Below are 17,922 nucleotides of genomic sequence, written 5' to 3'. Positions count from 1 at the left end.
TATTTACTCACGTTCCAAGATGAGTTGATAGTGTAGTATGCGATTCAGTGGTTTTAGTAGCAGTTCACCAAGTGGCAGATAGCACAATTTCTGCTGTTCGAAGCCTTTGTAGATCTGTTGGAATCGCTCGTCTGTTTCGAACATCTCGTTCATACAGTGCAAGATTTCAATGTGCGACTGTACATATTCATCGTAAACAGGCAACACAGCGATATTTTTCATCATCACATCGCCGATGCGATGGGTATCGTGCGTTCCACGTCCCTCCCAAAGCACCATGCGATGCTCGATGTCGCGTAGAAATGTGTTGTGATGCTGTGCCATGGAGTCGAGAAAATCGAATAGAGGTTGCAAGTTCTCCACATCTTGTGCGGAGAGTTCTTGGCGGAATGATCGATTTAATATTTCCAAGTCCTTTTTATATGTTCTCTCCGTCATGAGCAATTCCTTTGCCAAAAAGTATGATTTCTCTGTGGGCCATTTCTAATGAAATAAAATGTATTTTCGTATTTAAATGCTTTGAACACAATAATTGAAAATTATATTAAATCGAAACAATATCTTACTCTCTTCTTTGAGTCACTTTCGACATCTAATGAGCTGCCATTGTGCTGCCCGTTATTGTTGTTGGACATGGCTACGCCCGTCGGCAGTTCGTGCCGCTTAGCATGCTGAATCTCGGCTTGTATTACATCATATGTTCCGGCTTCGGAACGGGATAATGACGATGACTTGTCTGAGCCTAGCGTTAGATCATACCGATTTTGTGGTGTGCCCACTTCTCCGCGCCGATCCAGTGACATATTACCATTGATACCGTGGTAATCTGTGAACATTTTTGTTGTTTTTATTAATATTTTAAGTTATTTTTATTATTGACTTCTAACACTTATTCTCTAACACATAGATACGTCTATTGAGGCTTAACAAGTAAGTTTTAATTTAGTTTCGAAATAGAAACCTATTTATTTAATTAACTGGATAAGAAGCAAAATCTGTCATGAAACAAATAGATTTACAGCAAATTGCTGAACAAATATGTAATACAAGATGCCATATTTATTTATTTTTTAATTCTAAGCTAAAGCTATAGCTAAATCTAAGCTTCCAGCAAAATTACAATTTATGATGAAACCATTGGTTTCGATCCATTCACCAAGGAAGATATTCCGGAAACCCAAGCTAGGGAAGACGAAATTTCGTATGCGCATTCATAGCGTTTTCATATAAGTGTCATCTATATAACTATTTTATTTATTCTATCGATCTACCAAAACAGCCATTACTTTTAAAATTAGATTTTTTTTTCAAATTTCTATCAAGTCCAGTCGAAACCTTATTTAGAGATGCTTTGTTTTTACTTTTGTAAACAAATTATTAACAATTGTATTTTTTCATGTTTCTGTCTACACCAGACCCCCTATTCATTCTTGAAACGCAATTCAAAAGATATAACGGAACGAAACTGTCGTCATCTCTGTTTCCAATATTCTTGAGCAAGATATAATATAATACAAAATGTTGGAAAATCAATTGAAAACAACTGCATAATGTCATGTTTACACCATAGTATGTTTTTCGTGGAATTATTAAAAATTTAAAGCAATTTGAATGGTTTGATGTGGCGTTAAAATCCCGCTGAAATCTTATCGGAGTTTTCGAGACTTTCTTAAGATTTTGACTAACTTAAATACCCTACCGTTATAGAGAAGAATTAAAACAAAAATCGATTATTGAATTTCTTTATTTATTTTATGTAATCTTTAATGGAATTGTTATTAAGTTTGTAACATTTTTTGTTTTGAATTTGAAAGTGTTATGAGTTTCATTTAATAATTCATGACATTAGCTATATTATGTGTGTATGTTTGTGGTACATGTAATTTTGTTTTGCCTAGTCGATTATTGGAAATATGTTCTGCAAAGATGGAGAATTCCCAAGTTCTGTTTAGTCAAAATATAACCACAATGAATATTCGCAGCCAAGTCCGCAATAAGAAGTTTTAAGCAAAAATTTGACAAATTTAAAATTTCAATTATCAATCGAATTAAAGCCTTGTCTTTATGTGTAGTGTGTGAGTGTGCTTTGTTTTACTTAATACGCTTAAATGCATAACTGACTTTCTATTTCATCATCATTGCCATCCTTAAGTACTTGTGCCTTCACTTAACCTAATTTCTTTAAATTCTGCATATATTTTTGGGATTTCTCATTTCTGTTTTAATATATTCCAGAATTTAGCACATGTATGTGGCATCACTTTAAAACTACGAACAACAAAACACTCCTACATGGAATACTTATGCGGTAGATATTGACAACAGATCATAAAATTTGGCACATTCAAATGAATTCAACGATTTTGATTAGAAATTTTGATATCCGTCCATCAGTTTAAAACTATCATATTAAATTTACAAACATACAGATGGGTATAACCATTAAATATTAAGTAAAAACGGTTTCATATAACATTTATGCATATAACATACCTATATCTACGCAGAATGGAAGTAAGAATTAGAAATTTCCACAAGAGGTTCCCATTCAACAAACATATACTTCCAAAAAACAGAAACTGAAACTTCCATAAACTTAGCACTTTAAAAATTTAAAAGATAAATTCCAAAGCTTCGACCACAATTTTTTGTTTTTAGCTAACTTAGTGGTATGTTCTTTTATTTTAAGGCATATAGTGTTACAAAATATACTCTCAAATAACTCATCTGTAAACAAATCATATTTCATGGTCATCACTTTTAAAAGATACACCACAAGGTGTATAAAGATACTTGTAAGGAGATAAACCAGTAAAGGGCTTTTAAATCATTGGAAACTTATTTTTTGACTTAACACATTAGGTTTCGGTTAGCAGTGAAAAAATCTCTATCCAATTTGCTGTAGCGTCGAAGTTTTTGAATCATTCAACTTCAACGTAAACCTCTAAACACGTTTTTATCGAAACCCTTTGCAAACGGGGTACACGGAGACTATTATGTGGGTCCATTTTAAAATTTAGCTTTATTTATTATCTAGGAAACTACGTAAGATTTTTTTCTGTTTCATTCATTTAATTTTTTGCGGTAAAAAAATGAACATTTGTGTTTCCAACCGCCATTTCGCGTAAAAATTATGTAAAGTCTAAATCATACCTCGATACTTCACCAGCAAGTTTTATTTAGATTGAAATTCTGTGTTCTATATTCTTGTTTCATGGTTTGAGCCATTTTGTTTAAAAATATCATAATATTTTTTTGTAAAATCAAAAACAAGTTTAGTAAGGTTTGGAGGACAAAAATTAGTTTTTTTTTGCCTTAATGCCAGAATGAATTCTAAACTTTTCCAATCTCTAAAGCGAAAAATGTAGAACATAAATGAGTTAAATTTCCAAAAGGTCCTGCCTAAGAGATAATATATTTTTAAACTACTGTTTTAGCGATTAAAAGTATTAAAAATCAAAACACAAATTTTAATCATATTTTCTGTTGTCCCCTTTTTATATAAGCTTCAGTGTTGACATTAGTGGTGAGCCAATTGCCAATTTGAAAATTTCACAAAGTCAGCCGGATTTTTTTCCTGCCAACTTCTGAATAAGTGAGATACACAAATTACTCTCTGAAAAAGACGCAAAAATGGGCCCTAGAATTTAGAAAAAACTGTGAAAAAATGTCATTGACTGCAAAATGTATTTCTGTTGATACTTTATTAGCAGCCCACTTAGAATTCTGTAGAAAACACAGTAAAGCGCGGTAAACAACGAACTAATCAATATTGCTTGTAGAGGTTTGAAATGTTGCCGTTGAGCAATGGTTCACCGAAGACAACAAAATATAGTTTTTGTGCCTCAGGCAGAGTTAAATAATATAGCAAAAAGTTTTCAATTTATGGCACCAGTTGCGGCTATTTTCAATGCACTAATCAACCTAGGTATGTTGAATTTAAATTTTATGGAAACAACCAACAACAACGACGACACCAGAATAGTCGCTCTAGTTGTTTATTATATCACATACAAGGTAGGATCTAATAAACTTTTATTTTCTTATATACTATATATTCTAAACTTAAAGAAACGAACATATAAAATAATCGAACGTTTAAAAGTAGGTTGCAGTAGTTCTTAATATCTTATTTGCTTTCAATGTTTCTAATTTACTAGGAAGCACTTTATTATGTATTTGATTAAGGTATGTAAAAGCACATTTCAATAAATTCATTTTCTATTAAAAACAAATCAGACAAAAAACTTGGCACTCCACTAATAACTTGTAATTAGTGTAATATTATTAATTTGGCACCAGACATATGCATTTATATGTACATAAAGACACATATATACATATATGTATACTTGTAAAGTGAGTATTTTTTCATACTTTGATTGACCAACATCCCAAACTTTTGATGATTTCCAGAAAAATCCCAAAACTTTTGTCGCTTCTATGTGTGTGTGCGCGTAATACCGATTAGAAGATAAGTACAAATTGTGTGCTTTCCTTTTTATTCTTGGATGAAAAGCTGTGGGATTTCGTGGCAGTTTCTTATATTTCTTATTTATTTATCACTCTCCGTTTTTATTAATAATTCAATTTTAACTGAAAGTTTTTGGTAAGTATTTTTGTCAGCACAACTTTTATTAGCTGAAAGACTGACGAGATCCGAAGTTTATGACATAAAAAACTTGGTTTACAATAATATAAAGGGTGTGAAAAATAAAAAAAAAACTTCTTCTGAACATTCTAATAGGAATTTGCGTATCAAACTGACCTCATTGTATAATGTAATAATAACGCGCGTCTTTCGAACCAATTTACCTCTTAAAATGCTATAACTTCGGTGACGGTCAGATATGAAGAATTTTTTTAAATGTGTGTCTTTGGCAGAGAAAGTACGCGGTACCAGTGCTAAATTTGAAAAATCTATTTATTCTTCTTTTAACATTTAAATAAAAATCTGTTATGTACTGAACAGCTGATCAGCGATGATGATGCAGTTTTTTGACCTCATATTAAAATATAACCGTTTTCTAAGGCATGCGGATGCATGTGTCCTCTAAAATTCAAATGCACAAAATGTAGGCACGTGCGAAATATTTTACGAATTTTCCGAATGATTATTACTTTTAAGCTCGAGTAAATATTGCTTCCGATAATTTTTTTGATTTACGATACAATGGTATAAACTTTCACGACGAAGGTTTAGCCGATTCAACCATTTACCAATTAGAATGTTTTAAATTTATTAGAAATAATTGAATAAAATAAAAACATAAAAATTGTTGGCAATCACGACAGCAGTGTTCACGTGCTGCGCGAATTTTGGCAACACTTGCAATAGTATAACGTTCTTCTGTAACTGGCGCAATTTGTGCAAAAAATCGGCAACACTAAATTTTCGTCTGCACATCAGCAGAGTACCAGCAAATACGCAACACACTTGCTGTACTGCTGTAATTACTGCGTAGCTCGGACGCAACGTAATTGCCAAAACGAGTCCAATCGACCGCAAACCATTGCCAATAGAAATGATTCAGCATTGAGATAATCAAGTTGCAGATTTTTGTCAAACAACATATGAAATTTGATTTATAATAGAACATTTCGTATCCCAAACTCGTCTTCATAATCTGGTAGCGTCATACTATGTTAAAGATAGTAGCAATGTATGTGATCTCAAATAAATTACCATCGTTTCATTATTTTTCAATACTTGACCTCTTAATCGATAATACATATATATTAGCAATGTTCTTTTAAGGTTCTGTTTGTGTGTGTGTGTAGTGTGTGCAGTTAAGTTGCTTTATATATTTAGCTATTTTAAATGTCTTCAAGTTTGCTTCTTTGATTCAGAATTATTCGATGAGTAAACAGTGCATTAAAATGTAACATTTTTAATACGATTATATTATATTTGTTGCTTTTAGCAAGCTTTAGATAATCTCAACCTTTAACTTACAACAGATGTTCATGATTTTTGTATGCTTTTGTTTTTGTTTTCGTTTTAAACTATTTTTTACTTTTCATCTTACAGGCTACTAGCGTTTTCGCAAAACTTCTACATTACGTACGATTATGTTGTTGTAGTTAAAAAAGTTTGGCCATTTTAAAATCAGGCAAATAAGGAATTTAATTAAAATTTTATTTTTCGCTCGTTAGTTAGTTAAAATTATTTCGTGTTAATATTTATAAACTTTATGGGGATTTGTCGAAAGCAAAATGGCTGCAGCAGTTCACACCATAAATCAGTCTCAATTGAATATAAGATGATTTGGAGAGTATTAGTCAATTTTTTATAAACAAGTTCAAGATCGACTTTTGTTTGTGTAACAACTTTGCTAAACTTCAAACGCGCTAACGCTTATTTAAGGATGCGTTGCCCTTTACATTTGCTACTACCAATAAGTTTTGATTACAATGCCTTCTACATATGTATACATACATATATTTATTTCAACTACGTAAGAGCACGTTTACACTAGTGCCATGTTGTTTCATATACCATCAGTTTAGAGCTCAACTCAAACTCAAAACTTCATTGTGTGGATATATTCCATTAGTGGTCGCTTAAATTATCCGAATCGTCAAACTTTGGCGGCGGGTCAACGCGTATATCCAAACCACATGCATAGCGTTCATACTCAATTGGTTCATTCTCATAGTCTGAAAGAAAGTCTGGGTACGGTAACTCGATATCGCCGCCGTATTGCGTATATGTGCCGTCAGTGATGCGTCTTATCGTACCAGTTGCCTGTGCAAACCCACTGCTTTCCTCGCTTGAATTCGCAAAGTCATCTGAGAGGCCATCTTTGCTCTCAACTTCACTGTCCTCAGGAGTGAGGAATGGTCGAATGTGGGTTTGCTCTGGCTTAAGCGTTGTTTCCAGCTTTTCTACAGTAGCTTCACTTGTAACTGATTCCTCACGCTTTAGCTGACGTTTTTTGGTACGCGCTGGTTTCACCGGTTGGCCATTTGGCGGTGGCATTGGATGATTGGCTGGGGCGGGTTTCGTCGCCCCATTCTGGCTTGTCAGTGGTTGCATTAATTGTGTGTGATACATTGGATTGGTTATGTGACTCAAACGGTCGTATCGTGGAAAGCCCATTTCATCTACATTATCCGTCATGTCCAAACTTTCAAACTTGCTGGACGTTGCGTAAGCAGCGCCAGAATATTGAGGGTAATCATCGTACTCGTCGGTTTCTTGCTCATGTTCTAATTCTTCGTCAAATTCTAAATACTGATCTTCTGGTCGGTATGAGGGATCGGAACTACCAGAGTCGATTTCTGGTAAATAACCTTCTGAGCATTCGGAGCTCTCTTGTTCTATTAAAGCACGCTCCGTCGAACGCATTCTTTTGGTCGGCACTTGTCGTTTTCGACGGTATCCTTTGTTACGCAGTTTTGGATCTTGTGTTCGTATGTCCATAGAACTATCAGTGTCATTGCCGCTTGGTGGACTCTTAATCATGGTATTCCGTGTAATTGAACTTTTTCGTGGTGGTTTTTGTACCAATTGATTTGGGGGCGATTCTGAGCTCAAGCTGCTTGAATAATATGGTGAGCATTTAACTAGCTTTTCTGCCCGCTGCGGTAACATAGGAGACGACGTTTCTGTACTTGTGGTATTTTCACTGTAATTGGTGACTGTTGTGGTAGCTGACGATACACCGTTACCCTCTCCGCCAATCGACGACTCCTCGTCAATACGCGGTGGCATTGATTCTTGGGAAGATTGCTGCGACTTCGACAACATGTGCTCATGAAAAGAGTTTGATTGTCGAAGTTTGTTGGTTTTGTATTCTCGTATTTGTGATTTAGACATGGTTTTATCATCATAGCTATGATGCTTCGCGAGTGGCTTATCAGGAAGTTGACCTACTGAATGAGTTCGTGGTAAATCGTTTGGTGACGTAATGGGTGGTATATTTGGTATAGGTGGCGGAGGAGCCTTCTTGGAAGAACTTACTTGCGACGATGTCGATGCCTCAGATATGGAAGCTGAAGCGGAAGTTTCCTCGGCTTTACTAACTGCTTTCATATGCTTTAACAAGGCTTGCATTAATGGCCGTGTTACTTGTGGCTTTGGTTTTGTGGGGGGCTGCGGTGCTCTTGGTTTTATAGGTGACGGTGAAGCTTTTGACTTTTGAATTGTAGTGTTTATTTGTTGAGCTTGCGCTGTGGCTCCATGCAACGGAACGAATTCCTGACTTTGATAACGCTCTGTTAGCTTTTCACTAGGAGAATATAATCGCTCTACGAAAGGAGCTTCACTTTCTGAAGATATATCCTGACTTTGGTACAGCTTTGACATCATTTCCAGTGAACGTCGTTTTCGCGCAGCACTTGTATGCTCTGTAGCAACTTCTTTCTCTTCCAATTTTATTAAACGAGATAATGAATTCTGTCGTCCGTGGTCACCTAATTTCGGAGTGGAACCTTTTTGTCCCGTTTCATCTAAAGTAGTGCGACCATTATTGCCATTACTTGCACTCCTACGGTGTACTTGCGGAATAGCAGTACGCAACTCTTCACTGGGGGACTTTTTAGAAATTCCTCGCGGCTGTTTCAGTGGTACATAGTCTATGTAGCTGCCTCTTCTTCCGCTTCTTGGATCCTGAGGGTTTTCTCCAGGTTGAGGCCCCACCAAAGTGCGGCTGCTTGACGTAGACCACTCAGTCATTGTTTGAGCCATCTCTGTAAGGGTCAGTGTAGTGTCGTCGCTTTTTGTCGCCGAAGTAGCTTCAGACATTTTTTCTGTTTCAGAGTTTGATAGTATATCATAGCGCATACCATCAGATGAACCATTATCACCAGAAAGTCCTTTTGAAAAACTTCCACTTTGTTCATTCAAGCTTTCGGCCGATTTGTTTATTGAGCTCATACTAGATTTTGTATGATTTGACTTCTCACTTTTCGCACATGATTGGGTTGACACTGCCGAGAGACTATCTGACCCAGAGAGATTCGCGTATTGGCGGACTGTGTTGGTGCCCGTTGACCACTCAGAAATGCTCAATCCAATCGATGTGTCTTCCGAATGAGAGCTATGTGTACATTTCTTCTGTTGTAAACCCATACGCACCGTGCCGTCTAAATCAGTTCCAATTGAACTTGTTTCCTCTTCGGAATGACTAGAATGGCTACACCGTTTACAAGAACCTGTACTGAGACGTGATTCATAATTACGTCGTACGGTGGTCTGGTCTTCCATAAATGTTCCAGATGTTGATAAAATATCATCAATAGAGGTATCAGAGTTATTTGAACCTCGAGACAACTTTCGCAAATATTCGGTTGCACGATTTTCGTCTGTTGGTAATTGAATTTTTACAGTACCGGGCATAAACACATCATCACTTGATAAAACCTCATCTTCGGAAATTGGACTTCGGATGGTTGGTGAGCGTGTTGGTTGGGATATGATTACCGAATCGGGACTAGAATCTTTTCTAATAGGAGAGATTTGTGTTGATTTTTGGGAGGATGAACAAGTTACATTAAATGAAGACGAGAGGCAAGACGCCGCACTCAAGGTTGAACTTAGACATGTTGGAGTGTCATGTTGAGTATCCTCATTACCGAAATCTTTATCTTCAAATGCTGCCGACATTAAATAAGCCGTATCCTCATAAGGTAAAACTTTCGCCACATCAGGAGGAGTAATTGGGAAGTCTTCATTGGAGAGCCTATCATCAGCTTGTGATTGCATGTCATCATCTGTCTTATCGGTTGCTGTGAAAGACTCTACCATTACTTGATCAGCACTTTGTGCCTCCGTGGCATAATATGTTTCAATATCTTCAATTATTAATGGAGGTTCCATAGCACTTGGCGGCGGGGAAGGCCAGTCCTGCGAATCTTGCGATTGAAATGATTTACTGGCTTTCCAACAAAATGTTTTCGGCACAGGTTTATCCAGATCTGGCATTTGATAGATAGATTCTACTGGTTTTACTGGTACATGATCGAAGGGTATTTCGGGAAGTGGCCAATCTTCTGAATCCTGACTTCCTGCATTTGAAAGACACATAAGGGTGTGTCTGTCTACATCATCGCCTTGTTGCTCTTCGACTTGAGTGACAGAAAAGCGACCGGTCACAACAATCGGAGATTTCGGTTCGTTAAAGCTGCCAATACTAGAGAGCCTATCGCCAGTTGCAGAGTCACAAGGAATTTCTGGCATCTCGGCCGATGTACGTCGATCAGCATCTGATATATAAGCCAAATTGGTATTGCTTCGAGAATCTGAGCTTAAACTTGGTTGGTGATCTGTAGAACCAACAGATTCATCTCGCATACTTACAGAATGAGTAGATGCCTTACTAACATCGTCTTCCATACTAGATTTTTCTGAAGCTGTACTACGTTCAGATATCCGAGATAATGTTCTTCCCAATGTAAAACCGGTAGTATAACCAATTATATCCGTTGGGTTTACTCCGATTCCACTTAAAGAGCTTGTCATTGAAGGATACCCAAATGTAGTTGGGAAATCATTTAATTCATCTTGAAAACTGGTGTCACTTTCCTTTTGGTCATCTGGTGATACCTCTTTTAAATCGCTGTCAGAAGAATCACGTAAAGGATTGTTGGCATCGTATCGCTCATAACCATCCGTTTCAACGTGATGCCAAGGGTCATCTGTACTAGAGCTGCCAGAGCTTTCTATAGGAAACGGCTTCCATGTTGATTGTTGCTCTTTCTGTACTAATTCTCCTCTACGATGTGCCGCGCCCATTGATCCAGAACTACTTTCGGTTTCAAAGGATCCACGAGATTCTACACTTAACGATCCTTTCGAGTCAAAACTTGACTTTGATTCCTGTGAACTACTTCCCGATTTTCCAGTCTTATCACCACCATCCGTTTTGACTACCGCCAGTTTTTTGCCGACGTTAGTACGTGCAGGTTTTTCGATTTTGGGTGGTTTTTTCGAGGCACCAGAACTAGATTCACTATCTTCATTTCGTTGAAGAAGTTTTGTTAGTTTTTCATCAATTGGATCCAAAAAGCTTTCAGTGCTTATGCCCAAATCTATTGGACTTTGTTTCTCTAAAGTTGGGGTTGTTGGTTTCTTTACTATAATTTTTGGCTCGTTGGTTGGGGTGGTTTCATTTGAACCACCGGTAGGACTTGTTTTAGTCGGAATATGTGTTTCTCCTACTTCGCCCTCATTACCTACTTCTAATTTTAACATTCTTTGTTTAAGTTCTAGACATTTCTTTTCTTCAATATCTCCAAAATCTTGGGAAATTCCCAAAGGTCTTGCGATGGAACAGCTTACACTGGACTCTTCGTCCATAGAACTTTTCTCCTTCCCACCACTTACAGATAGACTCCAATCATGATGATGTTCACCACGATGAGGACTAACATCTTTTTCCCCACTTGTCCACGAATCAGAACTTTTAGATTTGTCGCTTTGCTTCTCTAAGCTATGTTTCTTCTTAGTTTCGGATGTTTCAGCTTGTTTTTCAAAAGTTTCTAAAACAGATTTCTCGATCAATGGACTCGTATTTGGTGGAGTTACTAAAATATTTAAATCGGATGTTGGTGTAGCACAATTGGAATATTCCAGCGGAATAGCATCCTCCAAGGTTGCTTGTGTCTCCAGTATATTACGATCTGGCTCCAATGTACGAGGTTCATTATCAGAAGTATCCGAACCAACGAATTCATCACACTCAACAGTAATCCACGAGCCTGTCTCATCGCTACGACTACGATCCAAGCTTAATCGGTTAGTATCTTGACGAGACACTTTTAAATGACGACATTCTCCCGAGTTATCATCTTCTTCAATAGACGGTTCTTCGCATTCAATTGTTGGTACGCGATGTGGATAAACTTCTGGTGGAACTGGAGATTTGCTTGCTGGTGAATGACTATCATCCGCTGACACAAATGAATCCAAGCTCTCTGCCGTGGATGGTTTACGGCTATATGTACCTTCACTTTCTTTTGTATCTTCGGATGGCAAAGATCTCTTTAGTATTTCTAATGATCGTCTTTCCGAAATAACTGCTTGCATATCTATATCCTCGTGAACATTGTACTGATGTGCAAACATGCGCCGATCACCTATAGCACTTCGTGTGGTAGATTTTTCATCAACTTTCTTTGGTTCTGCAGTTGGTGCCGGTTTTTTATCATCAAGGCTTTTTGCCTTTATATCAGTTCCCAAATAATGATGTTCAGAAGGTTTTTCCAAACTACTAGACTTACTATCAATTTTTTTATGCACAACACTTCCTTCAATTTTTTGTTTCATCTCTTGGCTTTTGGCAATTTTCTTAGGTGACTTAATTACCATGTCATCCGGTACGTCTGATTTTTCAGATTCTTCGAAAGATTTATTACGATCTTCGAAGCTGCGATTGGCTTTGTCTAACTTGTCTGGGCTACGTCCTTCATCGAAGCTGCGACTAAATTTTACTAACGACGTGTCCAACTTTCGTGGAGATTTCGCTATTAAAACGTGATCTTCAGCCTTGCTCTTAAACTCTGTTTCTATTATAATTTTATCTCCATCCGTCTTCACTGAGATTTTATCTTCAGGGGCTGGGAATGGTGGCAGTGAATCTTTAACAGGGCTAAGCATAGTTATGGTCTGTTTCATGGCAGACTCATATAATTTTTGTTGTCGTTCTTTTCGTTTAGCAATATCTGCTTCTGTTTCCTCTTGAGACTTGCTTTTATCCTTGCTCAGGCGACGAGCTTCAATGGAACGAGGACGTTCTTTTGGACTTGATTTTTTTCCTTTTCCATCTTTTACCTTACTATCGTCCACACTGGTACGTCGAGATTCTGGACGACTTCGCGATGTTCCCGCTTTTAATTTTGTACTCTCTGGAGACTTTGGTCCAATTTTAAATTTACCTTTACCAGTACTTTCGATACTACTAGCTCGCGAAACACCCGGAGAAGTTTTTCGAGAACTATTGGCTGAGCTATAGGGCGACCAGTCAGTGAAACGGTACTTAGGTATATCCAATATTAAGTGATCTCCACTCCTAAGTCTCATCTTCGACTTTTTCTTTGCTTTTATTTTAACACCTTGCAATGCAATTTTCTCAATAAACTTTAACTGATTTAACAACTGTATCTCTTCCTCATCAATGGATACTGTATTCAGTAAAGAATCTTTTCCTGCAGTATGATAACTCGTTTGTGTCGGTATAGAGCCAGCGCAAGAGTGTATGCTGTCAGCAGTATCATCATCTTGCTGAACACCACTTCCTCGTTCCAGTGACTTTTCTTCCAATATTTCAGCTTCCTCCTCAAATCCAACTGTATCATCTTTAGACGAAAATGCGTTCATAGGTGGAAGTCGGTGTAGTGATATGACTGGAGTATCTAGGCTCTTGGTACGCCTCTCGGTTGTTGGTGACTCTTGCGTAGCTTTTTGTCGCTGAAGTGATACCGAACCTTCGGACAAATTTAGACGGGCATGTGCGAAAAGAATCGGTGCATGACCTTTAGATCGCATAACTATTGAAGAATCTATGATTTCTTCAATAAATTTAGCTTTTGATTTTGGCATTTCAGTACGTGGTGATGATTTCTTCTTAAGAGTATAATCAATATCTGATTCCGTTATTTTTTCCTCTTGACAAGTTTCGTAAATATCATCGTTACTGCGGAAAAATTCGGCGTGTTCTAATATTGGCGACGGAATATTTTCGTTGCGTTGATAATCGTTAGTGCACTCGTCCATACGTCTGGTTGGAATGTGCAGTGGCTCGTCTTCCGAGGACGGAATGGAAATCGATCTCTCAGAAATTCGTCTTAATTCTGTGGTATTGGCATATTGTGGATCAAGTTTTTGTGTATGGTAACGACTTTCCAGTTCAGCAAGCCGACGGCATTGTGGCGGTGATCCCTCAATTTCAGTTGAGCTCATAGTCTGTCCACGACCCCATGCAGCGGATATCAAACGGCTCTGTTCAATGCGCAATATTGGTTCTATTTCTTTACGTGACTGAGGAGGTGAAAACTCAAGTCTAGCGGGTATGGCTTCAGCCGAACCAAAAACATCGTCTGAATCCAAACTTTCATCGTCGGAGGAGAATGATGTTATGCGAGTTTTGGCTTTCTTGGGCTTATTGGATATTTTTGTTTTTGGTATTATACGGGGCTTTACCACTTTCCTAGTATTGGCTTGTAGTTCTTTCCGCAGATTCTGTATAAGTTCTATTTGTTTTTGCTCAAGTTTATTCTTTTGTTGCTGTATACTTTCGGTTCGAGATGAAGTTGCGGAATCACTTTCTATTTGACTGAGTTTTTTATTTAATTTCTCCAACAAAGATGGATCCATTTGTTTAGTAATATCCCGCTTAGGTGAAGATAATTCGATAGTCGGTATGGACTTATTAACTTCCAAAGTTATGGGATCTACTTTAGAGAGATCAATGTTTTGGGTAAATAGAAACTCTTTAGTTTCTGCTGGCAGCAAGCTGTCCAATATGTCCGGTAGAAAGTCAGCGACCTGACTAGTCGAAGTCACAGCTTTTGTAGCTTCCGTCTTTGGTGATTTTGGAGATTTTGGCGATTTTGGGGACTTTGGTGATTTCGGCGATTTTGGTTTTGTATGTTTCTTTTCACCAAGTGAAGGAGCTGTGCCATTCATAATATGGCGCTTATGTAAAACGTATGGAATGTCATCTTTCAAGACTTTTGGAAAACGTCTGTCATACTCTCTGAAGAAACTCTTTGGCAATTCAAAACCGGTTTTTGGAATATCCGGCAAAACTGGGGGCACATCGAAACACTTTGGAATCTCAAAATTACCATGTGCCTTGCAAAGCGGTGGAGCACTTGGTATTTGCTTGTAAATATAATCTTCATCACTAGAATCGGCTGGAGTTAAGTCTATGGACTTCTGATGCATCAACACATGACGACGAGAGTTGCTACCAAGACGAGCGCGATTCGCTAATGAATTGGGATCACTTTTAGTGCGTTCCACTGTAGCATGTGAATAGTTAAGAGGAGCCATAATCGGATTGTACTCTTCAAAATGGGTTTTAGCCATCAACTCCTCTTTACGAGTTACTTTTTGCTTAGCAGCACGCGCTTGTTGTTTTTCGAATTCTGACACTAGTTCTGGTGTTAGGGGGTACTCTGGGCTCTGTTTGGTCTTTTCTTCTTTGCCTTGTACTTCCCACTGTTTGGTATAATTCTGAATGCATTCAATGCGATCCTGATCGAAGCTGAAAATATTCTCACTGTCTGAACGTCGCCGGAACGCAGAAATTTTCGACGACTGGGAGTCAACTTTTTTAATTGGTGCAGTCTGATCAATAGAGTCGTTGGTCTGAATTTCTTTTTCTTTGCATTTCTTACCTGATGCTGGTGTCGAAGCTGCATCTGGTGATTTGCTTCCAAATGATTTAGTATTCCTCTCAATTTCTACATTTTGGAGACTGATCGAATGTACTTTGGATGTTTTGTGTGACTTATTGCTCGGAAACGTTGAATATGTGTCACGGCTGTCGTAAAACGAGCTGTTTGCAGTCGAGCTGTGTGTGTCAGACAATAAACAATCGTGGCTTTTTACTTTTGGCCGTCCGCAGAGACTATCAGTTTCGACACCTTCCACGGCGTCGTAGTAATCACTCTTTGATTCTTGACTAGATTGCTGATATTTTTCATATTGATCCTTTTTATTTAAATGCTTTAGCTTTTTTCCCGTGGTGGTTGGCATCTCATAGTTGCGACCGAAACAGTCTCCTATCAATGATTCTTTTGAGTCTTGACTAGATGCCACTGACGTCTTACTCTTGGTTGTCTCACGCGACTTTTTGCTGTCGGTGTGATACAAACTGTCCCGCGATTTTTTGCTGGAGTCTGAACTACGCGACATTTTCGTCTCAAAAACTTCACTCCGACTCTCTTGACTAGAAGTGCGAGAAAGAGCCTCTTTGACCTTTTTATAAAAGCTACCATCTGACTTCACGCATAACTTCTCACGTGGCAAGTAGCGCGGATCTTCAGAGTCCCAAATTTCATTCATGATATCAACAGCGGACTTACATTTGACATCCATAGCAGAACGATATTTATGTTGTTCCGAAATTGACTCATCATCACTCGGTATGTAGTTACCTGAATCAAGCGAGCACGATCGCATATGATCATCTGATCGGCGATGACCACTGAAAAAGTCAATGTCATATTTTTCAAGGAGCTCATAACTATCCTGTGAAATATCGTCTTGGGAACCACCATAGTCAACTTGATGTCCGTAAGCACGCTTGTGCTGGTGATCTTGAGTATTATATGTACTGCCTGGATAACTAGAGGAATATACTTTTGAGTTGGGCAATGGGGAAAAGTCTTGAGTGGCATCAATTGAATGGTTTTTGGTAATATACAATGAATGTCTCGAATCATCGTAACGGGTAACGGGAGAGTCAATACGATTAAACGAGAGGAACTCCTTGTCGAAAGCAGTCATTGGCTTGGACTTTTCGCTTTCATAAAACGAAGAAAAATCATATAGATCTTTGCAAGAACTACTCTTCAACCAGGACTCCTTCTCAACTTGGTCGTAAATGTTCTCCCCATCATATGCCTCCTTATTATACTGGCTTGTAGAGTACAAGTTGCCGGAAGATATTTCAAATTCGAGTTTTTCCGACGAAGTCTTAAAACGATTCAATGGTGAACCGGCGGTGCTGCGCTCCTCAGCAGAGCTGACCGGCTTACTATCGTTGAATATTAAATAACTGTTAGTAATATTTGTGTTGGGACGCAAATTGCCAATCGAGTGAGCATGATGAGTGATGTAGTGACTGTCATAGGAATCCACAGAGTCTACACCGGATAGTTCGGAGTTGCGAGGCAGTGAGTGCGTATGTCGTCGTGTCGTTACACCTCCTATGCCCGACACAGAGCTCTGTGAGTCCATTGACGGTGTAAGATAGTTTTCGGAATGAGTTAGTTTAGCACGCTCTGCGGTCGCATAGCGTTTAGTACCGAACCCAGTTCCGAAATATGACGAAGACGAGTCAGACGGATGGTTTAAGTCATTGTGATATTGATAATTAAGACTCGAAAACCCGCGTTCAGGTTCGAAATGACCGTTTTGCTCTTGCATATCCGTCATGCCCATTTGTTTAGCTCGTGTATACTGTAATATGGATTCATCAATAAACTCATCACTAAAGTGTTTCTCACGTGATTTGGATTTAGTTTTGCGATTAACGGTCGCATAAATGTCGTTACGATCATTCAGATTTAAATTTTCGGAATTGGATATTTTATTTTCGGGTTTGGGGGTAATACTCGTAAAGTCAGGATATTTATAATGCCCAATATCGTTTATGTCGGTGTATATAATGTTATCTGTTTCAGTTTCAGTTGAGTTATTATTATTAAGCAAACACTGTTTAGACATCGAATAATTGGTACTGCTATAATGGACTGGGGTGACAGTTTGCGATTGGGACTCCTGTGACCGAAGCTGCTGATGAAGGGCAGGGCCCGGTGCCGCTGATACCATACTCTCCCGATTGGTTGTAGATGCTGTCAAGTCCGAATCCGCTTCCTCCTCGACTAATTCCTCCTCCTCCTCCTCCAAATCCTCCTCCTGTTCCAACTCCATAGAGCTGCTGAGATCCACCGACAGACCCACTGTGTTGGTTGTGATAGTGTTGATGGTGTTGCTGTTGCTGGTGTTGGTGTGCATGAGCTGCGGCGACACAGGGACATACGCTTGAGATGCCACTGAGACTCGACGAGGGGTGCTGCTGCTGTATAAGTGGGACAAGTGGCTCAGACCTATACCAACACGCCGCATTCCGCAGAGTACAACGAAATTTTGAAGAAATATACAGTTAGGCAATGCAATTCCAAGATATATTTTCAAAGATATCAATACAAACCATAAATATGTAACCGAAAATCACGAAATTAATA

The 17,922-nt window shown here is 38.3% G+C and overlaps 1 protein-coding gene across 5 annotated transcripts in view; it reads right to left on the bottom strand.

Moving 5' to 3' along the window:
- The window catches only part of LOC126763171 (FERM, ARHGEF and pleckstrin domain-containing protein 2), a 72,586-nt gene that overhangs the window by 2,419 nt on the left and 52,245 nt on the right, over positions 1-17,922 (bottom strand). For 3 of the 5 annotated variants that reach the window (XM_050480468.1, XM_050480477.1, XM_050480486.1), the window contains exons 11-12: positions 567-826; positions 12-483 (exon numbers count right to left, since the gene is read on the bottom strand). In XM_050480468.1, the coding sequence (XP_050336425.1) occupies positions 12-483; positions 567-826 (732 nt within the window). Of the gene's footprint in view, positions 1-11; positions 484-566; positions 827-1,728; positions 17,785-17,922 lie in introns of those variants that run through there. The other 2 variants (XM_050480460.1, XM_050480451.1) reach the window with 1 other exon arrangement.

Source organism: Bactrocera neohumeralis, chromosome 2 (assembly GCF_024586455.1).
Source record: "Bactrocera neohumeralis isolate Rockhampton chromosome 2, APGP_CSIRO_Bneo_wtdbg2-racon-allhic-juicebox.fasta_v2, whole genome shotgun sequence".
In the NCBI taxonomy this organism is placed as follows: Eukaryota; Metazoa; Arthropoda; class Insecta; order Diptera; family Tephritidae; genus Bactrocera; species Bactrocera neohumeralis.
Note: the sequence above shows the minus strand (reverse complement) of the source record. Positions and strands in the feature narration are given on the sequence as shown.